Here is a 27,197-nt window from a genome sequence, read left to right on the forward strand (position 1 = left end):
TTTTTTTTTTTTTTTTTTTTTTCTTGCATAAATATATAACTTTGTCAATCCTCATTAAAATATTTCCTTTGCTTTTTTTTTTTTTTTTGTATTTTTGTTCTCGTTTTGGTTTATCAAACATTTTCAATGTTTTTTTTTTCATAATTTTTTTTTTTTTTTCAATTATCTATCGGTTTTCTTTTGCCGTGTATGTGAATATCAATTCTGCCATTTTTTATGAACATACATGCAACATTTTATAAAAATCGTAATTAGTTAGTGAAAATTATGAAAAAAAATATATAAATAAATCAAGAAAAAATTTTGAAAAATTGAAAATTTTTTACTTAACAAATTTAAATTTCATCGTTACCCGCAAGGATTACTCGAGGTAAGAATATTAAAAATTCGGTTTAAGTGCAGATTACGATTAAGATACATGTCGGTTAAAATATCGAAATCTCTGCTTTTCAAGGTCATAATTTGAATATCGAATAATCGCCTCTAGCTTATGGTTTTTTTTTTTCAATTTTTATAAAATAAGCTTTATGAAGAGCCTGCGCTAGTAAGAAATTATACAAGAGAAAGCAAAGTGAATGTGAATGTACTGTTTATATATCGCAGTTAAATTTATTTCGACCACTTACAAGCTGGAAGACAAGTTACTTCTGTCATAAGTTTGATGCGGATTTTTTCTTTTTTGTCAAAGTTGTAACAAGTGGTTGTCCGCGCTTCAGTAATCTGGGAAAAAAACTCGCCATACTGAATGAGGAGTCCCATGAGAGAGAGATGCCCTTGATGAATAACCAGCACACCTAGCAACACTTCACTAGCAACACTCGTGATATAAAACTATGTAACCATAAATTTAATGCACGCTTCCCTAAGAACGGGCTTAACGAAAAACATCTTTCGTTGAGGATTTAGTATTTTGTCGCAAACTATGCATCGGGTAATCCTCTAGTAAACAAGCAATTGGTGTTCCAATAAGCGCCTTATTACCATGCTCTAAGACTGGACTTCATAACAACCACAGAAATCCTAGAAGCTCACGTCTTCTTGATGTAAATTTGTTATGTTCTTGCGCAATACATATTGTGATGCTCGTCAAAACTACTTTTTAATCGTTTCAAAGATTCATGAAGGGGTCGGTAAGACTCGCATGTTTCTTCGCGCCCAAACTCGCCAACAATACTTCCTTTTCAGGCGAAGCTTTTAGTTCAATGAATTTTTGTTATTATTGTTTTGCTCCATTATAGTAGTGCGGCTTTTGCAAGAAAATTTGGATCAGGATGGGCAATATCTTCAGCATATTATAACCTCATCCCGCAGATGATCTTACATTAAATTATGTTTGCTTGTTCCTGCTTCACTTTAGGAAAAATTACCAAAAAAAAAGAATTCATACCCTAATCGGATTACGATGTGTCTTTTACTCACATTTAAACTTTGAACTGATTATTTCATACTGCGTTCCCAATCAATGTATGGACCTTGTGTAATATTTTATGTTTATATGTATTATATTTAGTTTGGATATAGGATATAAATGAATTTAAATTTTAAGCAAAAACAATAACATTTTAATTAATCTCACAAGTCCTACTCTCGCGGTATGATTCGTTAAAAAAGCGCGTGGTATCATTGACATCAAATACTGGACGAATTTTGTATTGCTTCTAGATTTTCAATATGCAGACTAATTGCAAGAAAGAAATTAAGTTAAAACAAGTAAGAGGACTAGAGGGGGCCAGGATTCACCAATAAATACCCTACAATATTTGCTTTCATACTGTTAATCATGCCGTTAGCTTTCAATAAGTGGTCAAAAAACTAGTCCGATCCAAATCATTTTCAATTACGCTTTCCCTTGGGCCGAAACACGTCGAGGCAGTAAATGTCATCAAAATATTTCAAAAATTGCAACCTATAGGTTGAATACAAGAATACAAAATGGTCAGAAGTACAGACAAGCTTAGTGATTGTGAATCGGCCGGGATAATAATATCAAAGCAGTTGTGTAGAGTATAAAAAAGATTTAAAAAAAAAAAACAAAAAAATGAAGCAACATCATTGTTCGCATTTGCACAATCTCACCTTATACCCTACACCACTTGTGATACAGGGCATTATTAGGTTTTTGCGGACATACGTAAAAGGGCCAAAGATAGATCAACCTTTTATTATGCCGATCGATTTTGAATCGTTTTCTGAATAGATGTAAGCTTGTCAGTGCGTCTGACGTCTATCCATGGATTTTCGAGCATAATTTTTGCTATATTTTGATTTAAGTCGGTACACTGCTTAGGTTTGACCTAAGGACGATAGCTATTGAAAATGGTTTTTATCGGTTCACTTTTTCGACCACTTTCCACTTGATTTGAGAAGTCGTTATAAGAAAACATATTGCAATGTTTAGACAATATATTTGCAATTTCTCGACAAAATCGTTTAGCAATAGCATTTCGATATTCTAAATCGATGTGGAAACTGTTGAACCGAATATGGTATTTTTTGATTCCCTTGCCACGCGTCTTTCTACGAAGACTGAACCTTTACGCTGTAAAGGTAAAAAAAAAAAAGAAAACTTGTTCATATTAATAAGTTAACATAAAAATTAATCTTACTGAGTTTACACGTTATAGGTCTATATTTTGGATGCCACCGCTTATTAGGATCCTGAGGATATGTAAACCTTTATATGTCAAGAAGGCCTAATTTTTATTGTTTTGTGATGAAAATTTGTACGCGAGAAACTAATTTCTAAGTGGACAAAATTGAAACAACATAGATCCCTTTCTTGGACCCCGTTCATGGACTGTAAGCCCTTCAGAAAAGAATTTAATTTTTAACATTTTAGAATGAAAATTGGCCCATAGTTACAATTTAGCAAAAAAATTAACGGTAGGGTATTTGGATTTGGTATTGGTAACTCAAGTTTTTAGACTCCGATAAATGTAGGATCTATCACGAAAAGCAAGCCGTTATGTGGATAGAAAGTCTCAGAAAAGTAGATAGGTTTGCTAAATTTTGATCACGCTATGTGATATTTTGGGCATCCTCCAATACGGTGGCTTTCACAAAAAGCTTACCTTCGTGGGAAAATGAAGTGTAATTTTTAGTGTATTATTGCCAAATCGAGTGAATAATTGCACTAGGCAAAGTGGCCTTGGACAGGGGAAAAATACTGTAACTTTTGTTAGGTAACTTAAATAAAACTCATTTCGAACAAGAGAAAAATTTAATAAAGAAAATGAAGAAAGTCTCTCAATACTTTTTCCTAGAACTATTAATTCCTACATGTAGATTTTCTAATACGTACGGTCTGGAACTTGGCTGCTTTCAAGCAAATTGAACTACACATTGAAAATTGGCAAATATTGGCATTTTATTTCCTCCGTAAGAAGATGGATATAAGCTAAGATTGCTCTCCCTTGATTGCTTTTTCATCATCTCACCAGAAAAGAATTTAAATAGAACGCTTGAATTTCAAGATGCTTGATGTGTGATAGTGGGTCCAGAGTTTTTTTTCTGCAATTTCAAAGCGATTAGATGTGGTTTATTTTAATATCGCACAGATCAATTTTCATGAGAGTAAAAGATACGAAAAGAAACTTGGCGAAACATCTCTGACGGGTCTAAACATTTACATGCAATTCATACGAAATGCAATGTTTTAAATGCAACTTATCCACTGCCGTCTGATTTACTCTGCACTTCGCAATTAACTGATCAATGGTATTCAGAGCTGTTCTCCGGTATCCAACGAGAAATACTTCACATGAGGCATTCTATATGTTTGCCTTGACCTGAAAAGCAAGATTACCTGTATGTAATAAAATGCGATGCACGCGCACCTGTCTCTGTGAAAACTACAGCCAATTTCAAAATATTCTGAACAATCTACGCCTATACCTTTGCTGAAGAAAAACTGGTCTACTTTTACGATCGTTTGCTAGGATCTGATCAATTTCAATTTTTGTTTAATCAAAAATTCGCTTTAAAATGCTATGCTACCTAGAACGATCAATTTTGAAATCAAATGCGTTTTCAGACATTGGAGGGGAAGCAAAATCTTTTTCCCTGAAATGTACTAAGTTCCATGTAATCTACCCATAGAATCAGTTCAAACTATTGTTTGATCATGGCTATCAAAATTTTTTAAAAGTCTTTTTTTTTTTCTTTAGTTCAAATCTAAAAGACAGTTACGATACTCGGTTAGAGGTTAGGCCAACAGTTTACAAAATCTTAACTTATTGTTTTACTGCACCTATCGTAAAAGTGTATTAACTTTGTGCGAAAAAGTCGAGGTGGACTGTGATGTTATAATCCTAATTGCTTTGGATTTGTCTACTGAATGGATTTAAATGTGTCTGTCCGTCTGGCCATGGTTTTGTGTCTGCAATCTATAGAACTCGATAGTCAGGATATTTTGAAGATGGAACACAGGGCTCTTCATTATCTACATTCTCAACACTTCTTAAAATTAATTACCATAATCGTGGTTCCAAACGCATGCGAAATTCGATAGATATGAATAAGTATGGGAAAATTAGCATCTTCAAGAGGTATTGAGAAAGTGCCGGAACTTTTCTAGCATACTGATATTTTGAAGGTGAAAAATGTATGCTTATTTTTTTGAGTGTTAAAAATTGTATTAAAAATTTGTTATATATGTCCACCAATCGATGCTGATCGTAATAAATGAATAAGTAAATCATTTTAATTTTATAATCTATGTTGAAAAATCTATCCATTAAACACTTAAAAAAAACAAAAAAAAAAAAAGCCGTAAAATTGCAAAACAATCTATATAGCATTACAGAGGAAAGCAGAACATTTCATACTTCAGAGAATATTTTTTAAAATTAAGAGATTAAAAAAGAACAAAGACATGCCTAATTCTACGACAAGTATATTGGAATTATGCCAAATATTTTTGCTTTCTTAATATTTTGTGTATGTTTCTAAGATCGGCTAATTTTAATTTCTTTTAATTTTATTTTGAGATTTCATTTTCCTTTTCTTTTTTTTTTTTCGGTAAGCCAAAGTTATATTAAGTCAGATTAAATGTATTCTAAAGTTAACGAAAAAAACTAAATAATTTTTTGTATATTTTTTATTTTTTTATTTTTTTTTTATTTTTTTTTTTTGTATTTCATCATTTTCCACTGCAACAAAAGATAGTGTTTTTCGATATATTATTCATTGTTTGAAATTCCCTAAAATTGATGGTATTATAATAGTTTTGTTACTTCCTGTGTATAAAAAAATATTTTTTTTTTTTTTATATATGCATGAGTACACAATAAAAAGCTTTTTCTTATTTATATAGAGATAATGAATGAATGAATGAATGAGTGAAAAAAATCCTAAAAAAGAAACTAAATAAATAAATAAATAAATATATAAATAAGATATAAAATATGTATATAACAACAAAAATACCAATAATGTACTTAAAGTTAAAATCAACGAAGGCGAAGGCAGAGCCGGTGAGAACAGGAATAAGATAAACATTTATAATAAGTTACAAATTTGCAAGAGAGCCAACGTATGAATTGAACGAAAGAGGCTTTTGTTTATTTTTAGCAAAGACCAGAACCCAAATGAAAAGCAAATAGAAAAACTAATCATAAACAAATACAGAGAGAACAAGATATTGTGCGTGAGAGAAACAAACAGAGAGAGAGAGAGAGAGAGAGAGAGAGAAAGAGAGGAAAAAAACAGATAAAGAGTGAGAGAGAGTGAGAGAGAGAGAGACAGAAAGGAGAAGAGAAAATATAGAATAGACTTTCACTTCCCTGCTCCTTTTGCTTTTAAATAAGCCCAAACAAAATAATCAATAAAAACATTAAGAACAAATAAAATTGATATCGAATTTTAATTAAATGCTTCGCTATTGTGCAAAAAAAAAAAAAAGAAGAAAATTCTAAAAATAAATATCAACGAAAAATTTGTTGTTTTTTTTTTTTTCATTTCAGAAGTAAAATAAAACAATTTTTAATATGTATTTAAAAAAATAATATAAAAATTATAAACAAACACAATACAATTCAATGAAAAAACGTACAATAATTCATCATTGTAATAATATAACAGTAATAGAGACTAAAATGATATAATTTTAAAAACAAATTAGAAATAGAACAACAACTAAAATTCTATTTTAAGCAAAACAAATCAAAGAACTATCAATTTAGAGACTGAGATTATATAAGTGTTCACAAAAGTTGGTATTATATTATTATTATTATTATAAATTTTCTCTTTACAACAACATTTTAGCAAAGAATGAATAAAATTGTTTTTTTTTTTTTTTTTTTTTTGTATAAAACAAAAAAAAAAACCTAATTTTTTAAAAAAAAATTTAATTATTAAAAAAAAAAAAAAAAAAAAAAAAAAAAAACAAATATATTAAGTAATAAGTTTATGTCGTCCTCAAATACTTAAGGATTTTAATAGTGTACAGTGTGTAATATTTTGGATAAGTATGCATATGTACGAGTAAGTGTATAAAGTGTTTCAAAGTTAAGTACGATAGGCATAGGATATTAATTTGGTATAGCAAACTAAAAATAGCAAAAGTTAAAAACTGATTGACATTTCTAAGCCAAAAATAAAACAAAAAAAAAAAAAAAATGGTTAGTTAAGAATGATAGACGAAGAAAAAGACATGAGATCGAAAACAATAGTTTATTTAAGTACACCAATATGTTGACAACATTATTTTATCATTAGTTTTTTTTTCCTTTTTTTTTTTTTTATTTTAACAAGTAAAATGAAAAATTATTAACTGATGAGAGTTAAAAACAAAAATTATAGAAATATTAAAAGAGAAAAAGAAAATAATAAATGATAAATGAAAAGAGAGCAAGCTAAGAGCAGAGAGCAACAGCAAATATGAGTTAGCGAGTCCCATAGAGAGCGAGTCTTCATATATATGTGTATATATATATATATATATATATTTCATGCTCTCATAACTGAAAGCATTTTTACGAGTATACTTTTTTATGATCTATACTTAGAAGTATAGGTATGTATGTTAACGTACACTAAAAAAAAAAAAAAAAAAGTTCTGGAGAAGGGCATTACTACCAAAGCTTAGAAGCTGAAATGAGAGAGAGAGAGAGTGAGAAAGCGCAAGCTCCCCCATAAATGTATTTCTCTTATATCAACTAAGATATTAATCTAAGCTTTACATATATCTCTACTACAATGCTATTTTATATGCATATATATATAAGCTTTCAAGCTTTGATTTGCTTTTATTTTAAAATTTTAAGCCATAATTTTTATCAAGCATTTTTATTATTTATTTATTATTGTTGCGTATATTTAGTTAATTACGATTTTTTATTTCAGGAACCAAAAAACATATATGTATATATATATAAATATATATATATATATATATATAAAAACCAGGTTCAAAGTAAGTTTCACGTGTAAGATAACGAGAGAATGCAGCAGCATTCATACATGTATGAAAATCATAATGTGTTATTCGTTGCATATATATATATATATCCATATATATATCCATATATATATATATATACATATGTATTTATATGCATATATATGTACATATATATATATATATATATATATATATATATATATATATATATATATTTCCTCTTTACTTTAATCTTCTTTTTTATAGAAGAGATTAAAAGCTATCACAGTACTTCGTTTTTATATTTGTGTTTGTTATTCTTATTTTGTTATTACTCTAGCTACTATTTCGTTTTAGTCGTTTAGTCTGTCTATTGGAAGGAACCTGAAAAGCCCGGGGAGGCCTTTTGTTTTTTCTTGTTTTTTTTTTTGTTTTTTTTTTTTAAATAATAAATATATATAAATAGAAACAAATTAAATTATTTAAAGTTTTCTATGTGTTTGTTTTAGCGCTAGAAATGTAATGGCAATAAATGAACAACTTAAAGTTTAAAAAATAAATATAAAAAAAAATTATCTTTAATAACAGTTCAACAGATTAATAAAATCAGAAAATTGTAGCATAAACTTGGCAGAAATGAGGAAAGGCTCGAGAAGACTATATCTTAGGTACAAACCATTATTTAAACCATTTTTTACATGATTGCGTACTCTCTGTTATGTGTTTTTTTTTTTTTTTTCTAAGTTAATCTCATCCCTTATATAAGCCTTTAATAATCAGTTCTTTTTTTTTTGGGCATTGAGTGCAATTATTACACCGGCACTAAGGATTCAAAGGTAAGACAAAAAACAGTAGGAAGTAAGGAAAAAAAAAAAAAACAAATGTATTTAAATGGAGCTGAATGCTCATATGCAATTTACTGGAGACCAGTAGTGTAATATAACTGCTTAAAAGCTTGTCAAGTCGGAAACTTTTTGGAAGGCATAATCCTCCTCTTTTTTTGTGTTGCATTTGCTTTTTTAATTTAATATTTTCCGCTGCACCTTTTAGCTATCAATTCGCAGTTACTATTATGTAAAGTTTTAAGAGAAATATCGGCGATTCATAGAAGAAGAGAAAACGGGAAAAGAGAGAAGGGACTTAAAGATAGTTCTTTACGTTAACACTTATGCAGGAAAAAATCTAAGGATGACAATTTAAACTGTACCAGCAGATCACATCTTAAGAGGTTTTCATTTTTTTATAGGGGTTCAAGACCATAGCAGCCTGAGTACTAGCTGTGCTAGGTATAGGAGCTAATTGAGCGGCTGCAATACCAGACGATATGGCACTAGCAGTTACATGGGCCGGCATCGATCCCATGGCTGCAAACTGATAAGCACCGGCAGTTGGTATAAAGCCAGGGAAAAAATAAGCGGTTTGATGCGGTTGCTGCTGTTGCGGCATAGCAGCGTATTGGGTACCTGCAGGGGTTGCTGTTAAAGCTAGCGGCTGGGCACGCATTAAAGTAGCAGGCGAAGCCGCATGAAAGTAATTGCCTGCCGGCAAGGGTGCAGCACGCTGTAATAAAGCTGGCGTACTTACTGGTGTATGTACAGGTGTACCGACTGGAGTGGACAGACCAGAGTTTGGCAAGGAACTTAATTGTCTCAATTGAGTGGCAGCGGCCACAGCGGCAGCAGCCTGAGCTTGCTGTGCTTGCACTAAGGCGGCAGCTTGATGAGCCATAGCAGATCCAGGAGCTGCCGGTGTGGCTGCTACATAAGCTTTATTCAAACTTATGCCAGTGTAAGCCGTCAAGGGTTTGCCGGTGTATGTAGTAGCGGTGCTAGCACTTGCCGCTTTCATAACATTAGCGTAGCTCTTCTGAGCTATCTCTTTCGTTATATTAGTGGCGTCATCGACGTAATAGCCACCAGTATTCGAAGTGCTATAACCGTATACACCAGGTGTCGTAACACTAGCATACGAAGGTACTGTGATAGATTGTATATTATGATAGGACCCCGTACTGCACACGGGCGTATAGTGATTGTGACCCCTGACACTGGCATACGAGGCCGCCGCTACTGCGGTATTATACGATTGATACAAACGCTGAATATTCTGGTGCGCTTGATAAGCATTTGTAACCGCAGAACTGGAAGTAGGTGTTGGTAGTATGCCAGTGGATAATGTGGGTTGGATGGTATCATTACATCCATTAACAACGTCATTTAAGTCTGAACCGCCATTAATGTTTGTTGTCTCACTCGCATTGGACACATATTGATGCTTTGACTCGCGACTTACTTCATCGTCATTGCTTTTAACTGTTACGGAGGACATAATTGCTGCACTATTAGCCGCAATTGAATTAACAGCTGAAGTAACGGTAGTAATGCCCTTTTCACTAGTGGTAACCATAGAAGAAAGATTGCTGCCTACGGGTAATACTGGCACTACTTCACTTGTGTCGCTCTCCGTTTGCTCTAGCGTTTCAGTGCGGTTGGGGCTAGTTGCCGTTGAGGCACTAGTTGCCGGATTGCTATTAGCAACGGTTGTTGCAATTGAATTGATCGATAATGGATCAGTAATAGTTAAAGTCATGTCTCTGTTAATGCTACTGTTGCTGTTATTGTTAGCGTTTGAAGCAGTATCTGCAGCAGCGATTGTAAGGTCAGTTGTTGTCTTTGCACTTGACGTATTATTAGCCAACGTATTGATTGTTGTTGTTTTCGTTGTTGAAGTTGTAGCAATCAACTTATTGTCACTGTTTAGATTATTATTGACATAATTTAAACAATTGCTATTATTACTATTATTGTTGTTGCTGTTGTTGCTGCTGTTACTGTTATTGTTATTGTACAGTAAAAAGAAACTATTGTTAGCCTTACTGTTGTTGTTGTTGTTGTTGTTGGTATTTTTGGTATTATTACCACTATTATAAGTACTCAATGTTAGATTACAATTGCCGTTGGTATGGGCACTAGAACTATAATGATATTTATTGAAATTGTGGTTGTTGTTGGTGAGTATATTGTTTATGACTTGATGTGAAGTGTTATTAGTAGTAGTATTGACAGTTTGGGACGGTGTATTAAGTGTAAATGGCTGGGATGAAGATTGTAAAATATATTGTTGTTGTATTGGTGGTTGTGGTGGTAGTAGTGGCTGTTGTTGATGGTTGTAGTGTTGTTGTAATTGTTGTTGGTAGTGGTTGTATTGTTGTTGTGTAATATTAGCACTTAATGATGTTGTTGTTGCTGTAGTGGCGGCACTAACAACAGCAGTAGCAGCGAAAGTAGTAGTAGTGGTACAATTGATAGTAGTAGTAGTAGTAGTAGGAGCAGTAGTAGTGGTAGTAGAACTTGTGCTATTTTCAGATTGGTACTCACATGAGATTGGAACGAATGGCTGTTGTAATTGCATCAACTGTTGATAAGTGGTCGCGCCCGGATACACAGGATTGCCATATTTTTCAGCAGCAGGACGTTTAATCGGTACCATACCCGAGTATGCCTAAAATTATTCAATGATAAATCAAAAACAATAACAACAAATTATTATTATTTTATTTTCTTTTTAATTATTAAATAAAAATGTGCTAATGATATGCATTTCCATAAGCGTTTAATTACGGTAATATCAATAAGAACACGTTAAGCTTTTATATATATATATATATATATATATATTTACATATATATATATATACATATAGAAAAAAAAAGGGAATAATAATAACAACAAAAATGAATACAATAAATAACACATGAAAAATCCAAATATTTTATTAAATAAACGAAAACGTTCAAAAGGAAATATTTTTACAAATCACTAACTAGCCAGTTATACGTGCAGAACACCTAGAATGAAAGGTTAGATTAGTAAAGCAAATAAATAGTTAACAACAAAACCAAAAATATTTAAACAAGAGGCTTCGTCGACAATGCCCACTGGAATAAATGGAACATTGAAATGAAATCAATTTTGTAATTGCATTATATAAATGCATATACCGATCGAAAAGGGAATATGCTAATTGATCTGATCAGAAAAAGTATATTGATACTTTTTTCTTACGCTAGTACACAAATCGATCAAACTCAATTCAAATACGTCCGCTTTATGCATGAAAAGATTCGTTTAGCACAATTTGCATTCGCGTCAATGAATTTCAAAAGCAGAGAGTTTGCTTAAAAATTTTAAATCGTAAAAAGAATTTTTTTTGCACGTCCTCTTCTATGCAACACAGAATAATATTTGAAGGCTTCAGCTACAACAAAAAGAAAAACAATATCACTTAACGAATAATTAGAAAATTTTTGAAACCTGTTAATAAAACAATATTTATATCAGTAACCTAACCTAACCTAAGCCTAGATTTCGGCTACAACAAAAGGGAAAATAATATCACTTCACGGACAATTAGAATATTTTTTAAAACCTGTTAAAAAAAACAATATTTATGTCACTAACCTAACGTAACCTAAGTCTAGACTTCGGCTACAACAAAAGGAAAAATAATATCACTTCATGGATAATTAGAATATTTTTTAAAACCTGTTAAAAAAAACAATATTTATGTCACTAACTAACTAAAAAGGAAAAATAATATCACCTTCATGGATAATTAGAAAATATTTGAAACTTATTGAAAAAAATTGTATGCATATCATTAACCTAGCCTAACCTAACCTAAACTAAGCCTAGTCTCAATATCTTTTCGCAGATATTGTAATCAAGAAACGTCTCGCGGCGCGGCTGGCGCTAAGAAACCTATCCATGTTTCATGACAAGAGACGATCAAAATAAAATTAAAAAGAATCCTAAATATATGAAAACTTAATAATAAATAATAATGGAAAAATGCCTAGCCCGAGGGAGGCACTGAAAACACTTGATAATCTTCTAAAGCAGAGCTACACAGTCTAGTCCACTAAGGTTCGTTTTTGCAGTACTTAGCGATGGTTTTAGAGATTTTTGAGTAAATCATATGAAAAGGGCTCTATAGGGCCAATTAAACCTTGTTGAATTGAAAATGTTGAATTCAAAAACTGTGTCAATGTCACTAAAATATAACTATCGACCATGGTCTAACTTATGGTTGTACAATTCGCTATATATAGTGAATAGAAAAGGAATCCAAAATTATCAGATAAAGTCATAAGTAACCTCCGATGCAGCCAGGTAGAATCTATTGTTCGTAGTTACCCACTACAAGTCATCGAAACAAACTAGTCTGTGTTTTCACTATATAGACGAGGATTCAGTCAGTCTTCTGTCAACTGTTTTATGTGGCGCATGTTATATTCAACTGTTCTTCTTCAGTTCCGAAATGGAGTGTCGAAAAGCGCATATTCGACAAATAACACTTCGGTAATTTGAAAAAGGCAATAACGCTAAGGCGGTAGTTGAAAAAATATGCAGCGTAAATGGTGAAGAGCTGATAACTGATCGGGCAGTTAGAGATTGGTTTGTGAAACTCAGTTTTGGGGACACGACCTTAAAAAACTGGACGTCCTTCCGTCTTTCGCGACAACCTTTTAAAAGCAATATCGGAGCAAAATCCACACCAATCAACAAGAGGTATAGCAAAAAGATTGAATACCTCACAATCAACTGTTAAATAAAAATAATTTTTTTGATCAATGAACACAATATAAATGTCTAAAAAAACCGAAGTTACTTATGAGTCGATCTAATAAATAAATAATAACTTAAGAAGGCCTTTCGCACTGACCCGATGAGTCCAGAAACAAAACATACTATGTTTAATTTATATTGCTCAGCTTGCTTTGTAAGATAACTGTCTAGATCGGAAAAACTAAAAAAAGAAAATAAAGAAGAAGCAAAGAAAAATAACCCCCTTTCCCTTGATATAATTAAATTTTATGTTTTACTCTTTTTAACACATGAACAAAAAATAACACAAAAATTGCTGTAACAATATTGACTACTTTCAGTTAAAATTATCGCTACAAACCATTTTACTACTGATGAACACGCCTTCAAAGCCATTTGTATATACAAATTTTTACGGTTTCTTAGGCAGCGCTAATCATAGTTCTATTCAGGCAAGGTCTATGATAAACCAAGGACTTGAAATGTGAATAAAAATGGTATAGAGAATAATAGGTTTCTCAAGGGCGAGGAGAAAAAAATTGTGCGCTCATGTTAAAAATAAAGCTTTATACAAATGATTGCTTTAGGCTCAAATTCTGCAATCTTTGGAAAGACTTACATTCATGTTTTTATAGCGTTCTTATGAAACACATGGTTTAGCGAATTCCGACTGAGAGCAGTCAATATGAACAAAATTATTTGAACTTAAAAAGGTCAAAATGTAAGGAAATAATCTTCATTTTCAATGCGTTTCAATGAGTACTTACGAAATTTTCATAGTAAAATGAACCAACAGTTTTAACATCCATCTATTTACCCAAAATTTTAAATGGGAGGATTTTTAAGCATATTAAGCGCAGTGATGATGATAATAGGTAATACCGGTTGTTGTTTTTGTTACAATAATAGTTGCAGTAGTATAGAGTGAGAGCATGTAAGAGCAGTTGTAGCAAACAATTTTGGTTAGTTGAGAGGATAAAGCGCATAAGAAGAAACACATTTTTGTTTTGTTTTGCAATGAAACGTAAAGTAAAAGAATATGGAAAGAGTGGAGAGAAGACATGTTACAAAGTATAAATAAATATAAAATTAGTTAATTATTATCTTTTAAGGTATTTTAGAAATACATTAGAAAGGGAGAAATGAAGAAAGAGCGTAAAAGAGATAATTAACTCTCTCCGCACTGCATATATATATGTATATATATATATATATTTTTTTTTTATATACGTAGATATATATATATATTATATACATACATATTTACATACATATATATATATATAGATATATATATATATACTGCAAATATATATTCTACTCAACTATTTTCTCATGATCTTCAAAGAATTAAAAAATATAAAAAGAAAAGGTACAAAATGGAAATAAACATTAATAAAAATAAAAAATTAACTAAAAATCAATTTTAATGAAAACTTCTGCAAAAAAAAAAATTAAACAAAAACATGAAAAAGCTTTTTCTGGCAAAAGTTAATTTACATTTTTTATAAAATATCTATATAATAAATCTCGAGTAGTAGTCTCGAGACGTTACTGTATTTTCATGTGTGTTCATTAGTCTTGCGGTTGAAATGTATTATCTACGTACTCTACGTTTAGTGCAGATTACAGAAAGAGCAACAACATGTTCTCCAACTCAAGATGGGAATCAAACTACAAAACAAAAATTTTTTATATATTTATATATATATTTATATATATACATATATATATAATATATATTGATATTGATAAATTGTGTATATGTAGAAAATAAACAATTGACATTCCATTTTCAATATTTATATATATACGCACACACGCTTTTTCTTTTTATTTTTAAAAATTATTTTACTTTCTATCTTATGCCCATATATTGTGTCCTTGTTATAATCATCTTTCAGATATATCGCATCGCCCAGTTAGTCTCGTGTCTTACAGACATATGGCACCACTGTTCACAGGTCTGGATGATTTCTGAATAGGACCAACTTTTAAACGACACTCTATTCATGACCAACGGTTTACAAGTTACATTTATTTTAGCGAGACGGCATTTTTAGCCGCTCCTGTTGCTGCTCAGTCGACTGAATTCCAGTTTGTCTCTAGATTGCAATGATGAGCGCAAGTTGTCACATATCGCATAAAAAATTCTTTTCCTTTCCTGGTCTAAGTCTAAACGACGCTCTGAATTGTCAGTCCGTTGTTGTCCCATTGTTTTAAAAATTCGAAGGGTAGCGTCGCTGAAGCAACTGTAAGTTATGAACTAATGGTCGAAATGTCATGAAATTTTGAGAAGTATCGCTTGAAAGTTGGTACTATCCAGTATTCCAATGGATCTGTCAATAGTCTTGTCATATATATGTCAGCGAGAACTTATGTGTTATGTGCTCATGAAAATTGTATATGCTATGCATACTAAAGCGCTCGTCAAGGGCCAGCCTTCGAATTTGCTTTATGCTTGCTCATTTAAGGAACAACTGAAAGAACTTAGCTTTAAATACAAAGAAGAAATGTAGCAACGGATATTGTTCAGTTGTATCCACTACATTTACATTTATATATGTGGTCGTACTCGATTCTTACTTTAATGCTGATGGGAACCGGAGACATACCATATCTTTCCAAAACCATTCTCCAATTAAAAAAGAAAGACTATATGCAGGCCGTGATGGGCGAAAAAGTTTTGATCGAAAACATTCCAAGTTTTAAGTTAATCGTAACTAGATAGTAGTTTCATAGATGTCGTATAAATCTGGTTTCGTCAGACGGTTCTGGGCAGATTTGATGTGTTACTTGGAACTCTTTGTACATTAACCCACGAAATTGAAGTACACGCAGTGAGTAGAGCGTTTGTTAACAGGTGTCGATACTTAAGAATGTTTCCAAATCGAAAGGGCAATTTTACACCATAAACTCCTGCATCTTCTTAATTTCACTTCATTCGAAACACTTGCTCTCACCCGCTATATTTTCTTGGCTTTTCTTCATCGTCAAAAAGAAGATAGCTTTGAATTTATGGGTCTTTTTGAGAAAATTCCATTAGTGAGACGATACTTTAACGTCACGGACGTGCCTATGACGAGGGCACAGCAAGGTAATAGAAGTTGCCATAATTGCTCATTCATTTCATTCACCTGAGCAATGTTATCTTGGCCCTATTTTTAAAGAAAAGTTAAAAAATACATTCTGCAGCGAATTCCATTATTTGCTTAGAGACTTCCGCTATAGCGATTAAATTTTAAGCTCCGTTTTGCTATATACTATAGTCGGACGCTCTAGCTACAAATCTAACCTGGCTTAACGAATTAAAACGCACCGCCGTTCGTCCCAGTCCCCAGCAAGCTGGTAGTATTAAAGTTCATTCGATATTGCTTTCAATTCAGAATTCAACAATGCTTGTCGTTACAAGAAATGACAATATCTTCTCTGAAAATTGATTATACATAACCGCCATCTGTCATTTTTTTGACGTTAATTTTAATATCTTCAGTCTGGCCCAACATCTATTTTATGCGAAAATTTGTTTGTGCAGAAATCCAGCTTCATTAAGATAGTTTACGTATTACTTATTCAACAGAGGACGATCTTTTCATATCGAAAATTGTGGGCGTTTCGTGCACTTTAACCCATCTTTATGAATTAACAAAGTCTAGTTGTCCAGTTGTCCAGTGTTTAATTGTCTTTTACCGCTTATTTCGATACCGACCACTTGATTGATTTTTTACGTCTACAAGCCGAAAATACCTTGCCGCTTTGATTCTTCCTATAATTGATTCTCACCGTATGCGTCTACATGCCAAAGTCTTCGAACAACTCTCTTTACTCTGCTCTTATTTATTAATCTATTTTTTTTTCTCTGGACGTTGTAGTATATCCCAGCCAACTAGTGACCATACGATTTCTATATGATGAAGTATCTATCTATCTGGTTCCCTCTCTGCCTACCTGTCCAAAGAGAACAACGCTAATGTTTCTTATTGCTTGACATGCCGAAAGCACTTTGAAGTTTGGCAAAAATAAATATTATTTGATGCATTCATTACATATTAACAGTTACATATTATTAATAGTAAGGTGTTGTTTTTGAAAAAAAAAAAAGGGAAGAAATATCTCTTAAGTTAGCAGGGTTTCCATGTTACTGTATTAATTAAATTTTTGATGAGAGGAAGTTATCTGGATTTGAAAAATATATAAATTTATACATATATGTACATATATATAAATATATAGATGCATATTAAATATATAGGAATAGACATACATATATATCGTAAAATAAATAGACATAACATGCGCAATATAAATACACACAAAAACAATAGTGCTTCAAAAAAAAAAAAAGGGAAAAGAAACAAATCCATAAATAATACCAAACAAACAAGACCAGAAATATGAATTTAGGTAAATCAAAATAAACATCTTATATACGCAACATATTAGTGAACAAATCAGGTAAAAATGTTCGTTATGTTCGGTTTATTCCCGCCATTTAATATCCTACACCACCGTAGTAAGCAAGGCATAAACCTTTCCAAATGCTGCTGACTGCAGTCTCACTTTATCATAAATAAAGTTTTCCGTAGGAAAAATTTGCTACTCTGTCTGATTATCGTATTTGCTAATTAACACTTTTTCACTGCAGACATTTTAATGATTTTCTAATAAACTATAGCCGCTAAGCGATACGATATTGAGATATTGAAGACGAAGGCAACCACCATCAGTGATTTTTAGGTGAATTTTTGTAAAGATTTCTTTTTCCTCTGCTGCCCACCGGAGGCGCTGTACTAAGTTTGCCCTTCTGGTCCTTGCATTAACGCATACAGCGTCTATCGACTATTGTTGAAGTGTTTCCGAGCACAAGACATTGAGTATTGCGCTCGACAAGGAAGGAATCATGAGGCAAATAGTAAATGAGCGTGATTTGCTCGTTATGCCTTTGGTAGACAAAAAAATGCAATTCGTAATAGATACTAATTTAAAGTCGGAGCAAAAATTTAATAAGACCATTTAAAGTCTCACTCTACTCAAAGGGTTAATAAGTTTGTGGAAAAGGCCGGAAAATTTTGATGGAAGTAGAACTTTATATAAACATTTCCCCAAGTTTCTTAAAAGATCAACACAAAGACGGTTGCGTCAATTGCTTCCTCTATTCGCTGTAGAAAATAACGCTTAATGACCAAGCGAACACTTCCCAGTCTTCGTACACATTTTTCTCCCCATTTCTTTCTGACCATCACCGTGCTTATATATGTACAGCAGATATATCCTGAGCGACAGGCAGGTCATAGGTAAAAAAAAAGAAAAGTCTACCTTAATTTTGATGTTAGGCGTGTACGGGGATATGTATATATACTATAGCTTGAATTCTAGTCCGTCAGTTAGTTTCAAGGAAGGGTTCCTTTGTATACCGTATCGGTAAACGCACATTAATAGATTACAGGGCGAATTAGACCAAGAAGTACACAACCCTGGAAGAGCTGACGTCTACCGTTAGATCTGGATTTTCGGATATAGATTACGATGTTGAGAATGGTGTTCACATGAATAGGCGCTACTTGCTGTTGCGTTCCTCCGTTTGCAACAGCAGCGTAAGCTACGTCAGATTCAGAATCGATTTGGCCACAGTCGTCTTTCCGTCCTTCTTCGGTATTTGCTTTGTAGTGGTGGGAGAAGATTGCAAAATTGCGGAAGGAAGCTGCTTAGCATATAGGCTCTCAGCAGATTTCTACAAACCAAATTTTGTATTATACGGAAAACTGTAAATTGCATTCCATAAGAGATAGGGGGGTTCGATCAGACATCAGGCGCGCGATGTTCTGTTTCGAGGGACGGACCTTAATCACTCACTTTCAGACCGAAAGCATTCTTACATGATAAAATTATATTCTTTTTTCCCTTATCTTGCTCCACTATACGGTATTGCTTATGATGATAGAATGGGGAGAAGGAATGAAAGTGCACACCATGCCAAAGAGGAAACGTAGGCCTTATAACTGGTTTAATTCACGGAAGTGTTCGATGCGAAAAAATATATACAAAAAGTTTTTCGTATACTCCTTTCCTGCTAAAATGCGCTTAACAGCTATTATCCTTTACTTTACTAGTGATGGTGTAGAATATAAAAAATTGAACGCACAAAGGGTAAACTAAGGGGGCAGAAAACAAAAGCAAATGTTAAAGAAAAAAGAAATAACTTAGAAAAATACCAATTGAAACATGTCGGTACCGGCGGCACGTTTCTTGCCCAGTTCCAAAGTGTGCTGCTGGCCATGGGCCACTGCAGCGGGAGCTGCTGTATTCGCTGTATTCGTTTGCTGTGTAGTCGTAAGTGCAGCAGTGCCCGTCGTCGTTGATGGTGGTGATGATTGTTGTTGTTGTTGATGTTGATGTTGTTGTTGATGGTGTATGAAAGTACCAGCGGAAACGGTAACAGGTGCAGTCTAGCAATCAGGTATAAGTAGATTTGTGTGCATATGAACGTTTCGGTGAACAAGCAAAAGCAGGGAAATTTGTTTAATTTTCAGTTGTTTTTTTGTCGATAACAGAAATTTTGTTTAATTTCATCAATTTACCAGTGGTAGTTGTTAGGCACGTGATCAGTGGTTTATGTGTCAAAAGCCAAATATGATTTTTTTTTTTTATGTCAGAATTTATCAGAATACAATTTTGTGATTTTTTTTTTTTTTTGTTTTAAATTTTTGATATATTTTAAAAAGAATTGATTATGTAAATCATGACAACCGAAAAATAATAATAATAAAAAAAGAAAGAAAAACGAGTATCAAATACAAGTAATTTATGGAAATATAATTTTTTATTATTTTTTTTTTTTTTTAATTTGAAAGAGTCATTAAGTCATTGACGATGTAAGTGAAATTGTTGTTCATAGTTTATTTATATGTAAATAAATTATTTACAGTAATTTTTAAGCAGTTGAGAGATGGTGTTGATATATAATCACATGCATATGCATATGTATAAGCGAGTTAGTGTATGAATATTATGTTGGTATGAATATTTATGTACATGTATTGGTATTGTAATTGTTTTTCATGTTTTCATGTTTGTTTATCATTATTATAATTATTATTATCATCATCATCATCATCATCATCATTATCATTATCATCATGATTATCGTATCCATCACACCAAAGTGAATACAGCAACAGGGACAGAATTGATGAAACCAGGATGTATACCACAAATAAAAATTTATAAAATAAATAAGAAGAAAAAAGACAAAACAAAAATTTTATAAATTGTACCTGAAATAATTTATAATTTCTGAAAATAATATTTAAAAAGCAAAGGATCAGAATATCATTTAGTATTCATATATATATATATATATATATATATATATACAAACTTTGATTTCCTCCCTTATCGACTATAAAAATGGGTGAAATAGAAATATGTAGTCCGAACTTTTTATCATATTATTTTTTAATTCACGTAAATCAATAGCGAAGGTTAGGAAATTTGTTTAGTGTAACTAAGAGACTTTTCACTTAAATGAGAAAATCCGGGTTAACATGTGTTTTACAAAAGTTATTTGATAGAGAACCCGACTGCCTGTATACGCTCTGATCAAAAAGGAGCTTGAGACTCAATCAAGCCACACACAAAATATAAATCTTTTTATGTTTTATAGTTAAGAGGATGACACTTTTCGTTCCGTCCGTAGCTAAGTGCTAGCGGGTTCAAATGTCAAGTGCGGTAGTGGTTACTTTTATTAGTCGTGGCGGTAGTGAATGGTCGGCCGGTAAAAGCATAACAGTTACCGATTGGGCAAACACCCACTAGGCTGCGATCACCTCGTCGCGAACTCCTTTGTTCCAAACGTCTCCGCGTCAAACGAATAGGAAACACCGCTGCTCATATTAAAAAAAAAAACAAAAAAAAAAGAGGTAAAGAAAATAAAACCCCTAAGTATACTAAGAAGATTCCTTTGACTTTGGAAGCCGGTTGTCGTTTGAAGAAATCCCTCATTTGTGCAGATGTCGCTCTTGTAGATGCTTTCAGCGGCAGCTTCATACTACGTGATAGCTCCAGATGGCCTGCGGTTCACAAAAACTATGGAAGATTTACTCCATAAATTATTCTTGATCCCTTTTGAAACGATTTAGTAGTGTTTGCCTGTCCGGTTGAAAGTTCATAAATTGCTTGAAAATTTTCCTATCTGAGTATGAAAACATATGCGTATAAGTTGATTAACGCCTATCAAAATTTCCACGCTTGCGATAGCGCAGTTTGAGAACCGTTTAAGTGAGTCGGTATAAGCGGTTTTGTGAAAACGGGAAAAATTAACTTTCGGGTTGTCAGTATTGCTTTCCACGTTCGGCTCTGCGTACGGGAATTCCGCACCGTCACTTATCACGGTGAAAGCTTGGTTAGCTGTATTGAAACATGGTCGCTCTAGCAAAAATATCGTCCGAATTTCTGAAATGGAAGCGGGCGCCCGTTACATTAAGAGAGATACAGAGAGATAGCAGAGGCTGTGAATATGTTCAATAAAAAGGTGCTGTCGCATATTGAACACTGGGTCACAAGTCGATAGCTACTACTACATTTTACACGTCTATGTTCCCAAATCTTAAAAGAAAACGCCAGAAGAAAAAACTTCGACAAAATGATGAGACATGGAGACAGTTGTGGAAACTGCAAAGTATTTTGAAAGCCATGGTACAAGTCATTTTATAAAAGAGATACCGATATGTTAGAGAGTCGTTGGATTGATTGCGTTTCGAATTGGAAAGGGGAAGCAAATTAATATACATAAACATCTACTGGAGCTATTTGAATGCTCAAATCAAAAATGCTAGTAATAAGCGGTCGAAAAGGACCACAATTAAAGCATCATATCCTTATTTCTCTGTCCTGGCTCGAACTTGTGGGTTTTGTGGTATGGTTCTAGGCTTAGAGTGTTCGGCAATCAGGCGGAAAGTTCTGTCCTCGACGCCTTACTCTATAAACTCTCCTTTATTACAACGTGTCTTACGTCGTCAAATTTATAACAAGCAACGTTTTTCCACTTTATTGTATTTATTTTGTTCACTCCAGGCAAACATACCTTAGTTTTGATTATTCGAAGTTTTTCACTGATTTCACATCTTTTTACTTTCTATCTTTTTCCTCACTTATTAATTTTTCATGAAATTCCTTCCTGGTTCCTTCTTTTATACACCAATTGTATCCTGTTATTGATATGTCTTTTCTTTTTATCTTCCTTCGCAATCTTAGAGGTGTAACTGGTTTTCTGGCCTTATCTTCAGATCATAAGTAGCTAGTATCTACATACGCAATTTGGCCGCTTTCTTTCACCTATTGCATGCATTGCTTTTCAGACTTTAGCGTGTTATGCTTTAAATTTTTCCCTCAGAAAAAAAGAGAAAGATTATGAACTATAGATGATGATCACATATGGTTCCCTTCAGCAGTCGCTTAAAAATTTCCCATCTACGATATTGTCCAGTGCAAAAGATTAATACAATTGTTCAATATTGCTATACGCACATTATGGTCGCAGAAGACATTGTTTCAAGTTGGAAAAGTTTAAAAAAAAAAAAAAACATTCCCGAAACTTTTTGATCAGAGTGCATAGTGCTAATTACGCTGCATTGCGTTATTATCTTAGTTGACAAGTGATTACAATTAGTACTGTTGGCGAATTATAAAGTGTTTCATGGACGTTAAATTTAAAGTTACGCCGGCAAAGCGATTAGTAAACCAACTGCTAACAGCAGCAGCAGATGAAAAAGGTCAATATTTTTTTAAACTAAATTATGTTAGTTGGTTATACGTTAAAAAGCTTCTTTGCAACATAAACAAAAGCAAAATAAAGCCGAGTTAAAATAATTTATCTAATTTTTAATAAAATAACACACACACAGTGTAAAGATTTGCATACGCATACGCATACGTAAAGAGATGTGTTTATAATTGAAATTAAATCATTTTATAAAAAATGTACATTAACTTAGTTTTTAATTATATTTTAAATACAACAAAATCTTTTTTACTTTTATTACAAAATTAAAAAAAAAATTATTTCTCTTATTTTCGTATTTTTTGTTTCGATAAATACACATTCATATTTTCATATTAAAAATAAAGACAAAAAAGTATTTCTCTTGGCAGTTTCTTTTAAAATCCAAAATAAATAAATAAATAAACAATTGCTTTAGGCCTAGTCATGGATTATTCTGCATCATCGTCTAGTGTAATTTATATAACCTTTTCCTCTACCCACCACCGGAGGTGCATCAGTTTTGTCATTCTGGTTGTAAATTCGAAAATTCCGCCTCAAGGCTGCCTAAAAACATATTTAATTGGCTTAGCGTGGCAATGTCAGTCTGTCTTTCCGCCGGTTTTTTGAAAAGTTGAAAAGCCAAAACGTCCTGACAATTATGATCCGCTATATGTGAGATAGACACTCTTTGGAAAACGCAGAAACATTCGCATAAATCTGCTACACTTTCTACAGTTAGTCCTGGTCAGCCTAAGATCCTGAGTACACCTAATCATTCAAAGAGAAAGCTCAAACTTGGCATATACTTAACTAATTAATGTCCAACGATCAAATTAACTCAATGTAAGCACATTTAAGAATGCCATCCAAATTTTCAATCAAGACAGATGAAGACGTTTTGGACAGAAGAGGACAACAATTTTATATCCCACACCGCTCATCCTAATATAACTTTCGCATGACTTCGTTATAAAGTACACAAGTTATGACATACAAGGATTTTATCTTTGCATTGGAATGCTTATGCAGGAAATTGATCAAAAAATATACTTTTGTAGTCCGAATCGCAACAAATTTACATATATTATCACTATTTTGTGCGAATTTTCATCATAGCCCCTTATGGGTATAGAAAGATTAATTTTTAAGAGGTTTAGTCCTACACTTCAGTAAGATATTTTGAAAATTGTAGTTTGTAAGCCAACCAGCAAAGCGCAGAGAGACATCCACGTCAGACCGACAAACAGACAAACATATTTAAATCGCCTCAGAAAATAGTTGCGAATAAAAAATGAATTTATCTCATGTCTTTCTCTGTGTTGCGTACATATAGTTGAATTTATTATTCCCTCGCTTCCCCAAAGGGATTCAAAAACTGCTTGATGGAGCTTCTACCAAAATATTCCCGACACTGCAGCTTAGACTTATTAAAGGTACTGATACAAAGCCGCATAAAGACCAATAGAGAAATATATTCGGGCCGGCCAAGTGGTTGCTCTAAGTAGTGCAGCGTCACAATCACTGCTGGTTATGTTTAATAAAAACATGTGCGAATCTTTGGTTCAGTTCGGAATGAAATGAAGTCAAGTGTTTGGTGCGTGTTTCACAGTGCCAAAGTTACTTTTCTTCCGGTAGTGAGTGTTCTCTAAAATTAACCTTTTCCTTTATTTTTTTGTAAACTTTAACAAAGCACAAGCAGGGATCATGTAGTGTGTAACGTATATGTAAAAATTTATTTGGGAAGAAAGGAAAAAGGATAAATTTTTTTATTCATTGATTTTTCAAAGGTTTGCTAGTAACGTTTTAATCGAACTATCGATTCAGTTCTATAATATTCTACTTGATAGTGTTTGTGTACGTATGTATGTGTAACTATTCTAAGCAGCAACAACTCGTGTGTTTACTAAAAATAATTTAATTTGGATTGTAAACCATTTAGGAAAGCTGTTTGCATCATGTACAAATATATACATACATGATATGCATATGACTGGAGTGATACAATTATTTAATTAGCTTACAGCCTGCAGGTATAAATAAATATGTAATCAATTTAATATAGTTAATGATACACCTATATATGCAGAAAGACTATATATATGTAAATGCAGAAGTAAATAAAAATTAAACATCAAAGGAAAACTAATACAATTAAGTGGAGGGAATCTAGAAAAAAAAAACTTTCAAAATTATTACGATACGGAAAGGGGGGAAAATAAACGTAGTAATAAAAACTATAACAAAAAAAAAAAAGAGAAAAACAGTAATTAAATGAAATAAATCAAGGAATTCCTAGAAAGGAAGTCGTCGTCGTCTTATTAATATATACTACAGATGTATGTACTTGAAGGGAGTTATTTCAATTTAATATTCAAGAAATTTTTTATTGGCGGACACATATATAGGTGTCTTTCCAACTGAAGAACATTTTGAATAACTAAATAAATAAATACGATCAACGCGTATGGAAACCACGCGGACATTTCTCGACGGTTAACGTATATAAGTTACAGTTTCGCGGAATGAAAATGATTCAAATTTGGCTTAAAAACTTGGTTTTTTACGCTCACTATTCAGATAAAAAGTGTTATTGAAAGTTTTCGTATATTTCGAAAAGCTTACGTTAGGATTCTTTCGAATATTTGTTTTAAGTCTTAGATGCATATTGTTGCCAATTGTCTACATTCACGCTTCACTTAATTTTAAAATTAATTTACTAATTTGATTGGCAATTACGTGCATTAGATGGTTAACAAAACCCACATCTTACAAAACTTGCTATATAAAGAGATATGGGATTTTAAATATACGATGTACGTCTACATCGCTATGCATGTAATGATCAAGGCGAAAACTCTCAGATGAGCAAGCACCCGATAATTGGTGAGAGACAAGTAAGAAAGGGTGATTGAGATTTCAGCGGAGCTTTTAGAAACCTCCACCTCCAGTCACCTACGAGCAATGAGAGAGGCATTGTTCAATTCTCTTCATTTGGAACATTCTCTCATCATAAAAAAGGGTAATCGGGATTTATTTCACTTTATTTATACTTCCAAAACAAGCTTGTAATATACCACGAATTCCATTAAAGCAAAATTTTGGCAATAAAATTGTTAGACTCAAAGGAAGCCACGATAATAAATTTATTGCATCATGTAGTTGATATAAGACATTTCCCTACCTACGCAGAAAAACGCAATTATTTAGTATTTCATACAAAAATTTGATTGAATGAACCGGTTAAAGGATTTCCTAAATCAAACAAGCAAGAGAACAAGGCAGACAGACAGATCAGTTCAAAAAGTGATTATCTTTCAAAACTTGCTTATATCCATACAAACTTAGTATACCCATGTACTGTAACTAGTGTAGGGTACAATTAGCTCGGCAATTGAAAAGTGAGATTTTCAAAATAACAAACGGCAGCGCATTTTGCACGAGCATGAGAGAGCTGCTTTGTTTTTGTAAAGGGGGAATCGCAATTATCTATAATAAAACAACTGCACGATCCAAATCGATGGCATCTTGAATGGAAGTTTGAATTCTGTGCCATATTCTCCACATCTGGCCACCAGCGACCTATTTGCCTATTTACAAATGCCGAAACGACACTCGAGAGAAGACGAGTTTGATCGAATTATGTATTTTGAGGTTATGGGCAAGCTATCTACAAAAAAAGGCAACGAGAAGCTGACTCTACTGATTTTGTAGAATTTGTGAAGAGTATTATTGACCGATATAATACATGAAAAAAACTTTCAAATGTACTCGAACCAAGAGGTCTTCAGCAGAAGCTTTTCGTATCAAAGGTTTTGGTTTTCTCAAGCCGAGGACAATGATTAATATTTTAATATTAATAGTCATTACTTTTAACAATGCTTTTGTCGAACAGCGTTAACGACGATTAAGAAGGCACGATCAACTTATTCTGCTTCACAGCAAGTCAGAAAAGAGATTCAAGATCCATTAACAGTTCTTGCACAGAATCTGTTAACTTCTTTACCACATTATCCACGACGAACATTTGCTATTCTTAATAGGCATTTCCTTGGGTCGAATCGTTATTGAGACATAATCTAGAAATAGCATAAGAAAGACCAAAGATATAGCCAGCGACTGCTGCTATTACTACTAAGATGAATGATATTTTGGATGCTTTACCTGGACACACTATTTCTTTCTCTCTATCAGAAGAGAAAGATCTTCTATGATGATTTGCTCAAAATATTTTTGTTCTTACTTGATTCAACATATTTGTAGTCATAAATGATACGTCCAACGATATATAAAATTTCAAGTAATTTGTAAACTCTCTATAATGAAACAGTTTCCTTCAAAACTAAATGGAAAAGATCAAATCGGCTCTCCTGCTAGACCGAAGAAATCATTTTGAACTCATACCTAAAAATTTTCTGTATTGATTTTAAAAAATTTCTCTACACCGAA

At 32.6% G+C, this 27,197-nt stretch overlaps 1 protein-coding gene across 30 annotated transcripts in view; it reads right to left on the reverse strand.

Annotated features, from left to right (window-relative positions):
* LOC119636578 (protein muscleblind) overlaps window positions 1–27,197 on the reverse strand; it is a 216,865-nt gene that overhangs the window by 24,734 nt on the left and 164,934 nt on the right. For 18 of the 30 annotated variants that reach the window (XR_005247155.1, XM_038032004.1, XM_038031997.1 and 15 more), the window contains 3 exons: window positions 19,204–19,437; window positions 13,759–13,800; window positions 10,762–10,885 (listed from right to left, as the gene is read on the reverse strand). Coding sequence is in view for 29 of the 30 variants with exons in the window: in XM_038032004.1 (XP_037887932.1) it covers window positions 10,762–10,885; window positions 13,759–13,800; window positions 19,204–19,437 (400 nt within the window). In the remaining variant the exon portion in view is untranslated. Of the gene's footprint in view, window positions 1–9,972; window positions 10,359–10,761; window positions 10,886–13,758; window positions 13,801–19,203; window positions 19,438–27,197 lie in introns of those variants that run through there. The other 12 variants (XM_038032002.1, XM_038032006.1, XM_038032016.1 and 9 more) reach the window with 7 other exon arrangements.

Source organism: Glossina fuscipes, unplaced genomic scaffold (genome assembly GCF_014805625.2).
Source record: "Glossina fuscipes isolate IAEA_lab_2018 unplaced genomic scaffold, Yale_Gfus_2 28, whole genome shotgun sequence".
In the NCBI taxonomy this organism is placed as follows: domain Eukaryota; kingdom Metazoa; phylum Arthropoda; class Insecta; order Diptera; family Glossinidae; genus Glossina; species Glossina fuscipes.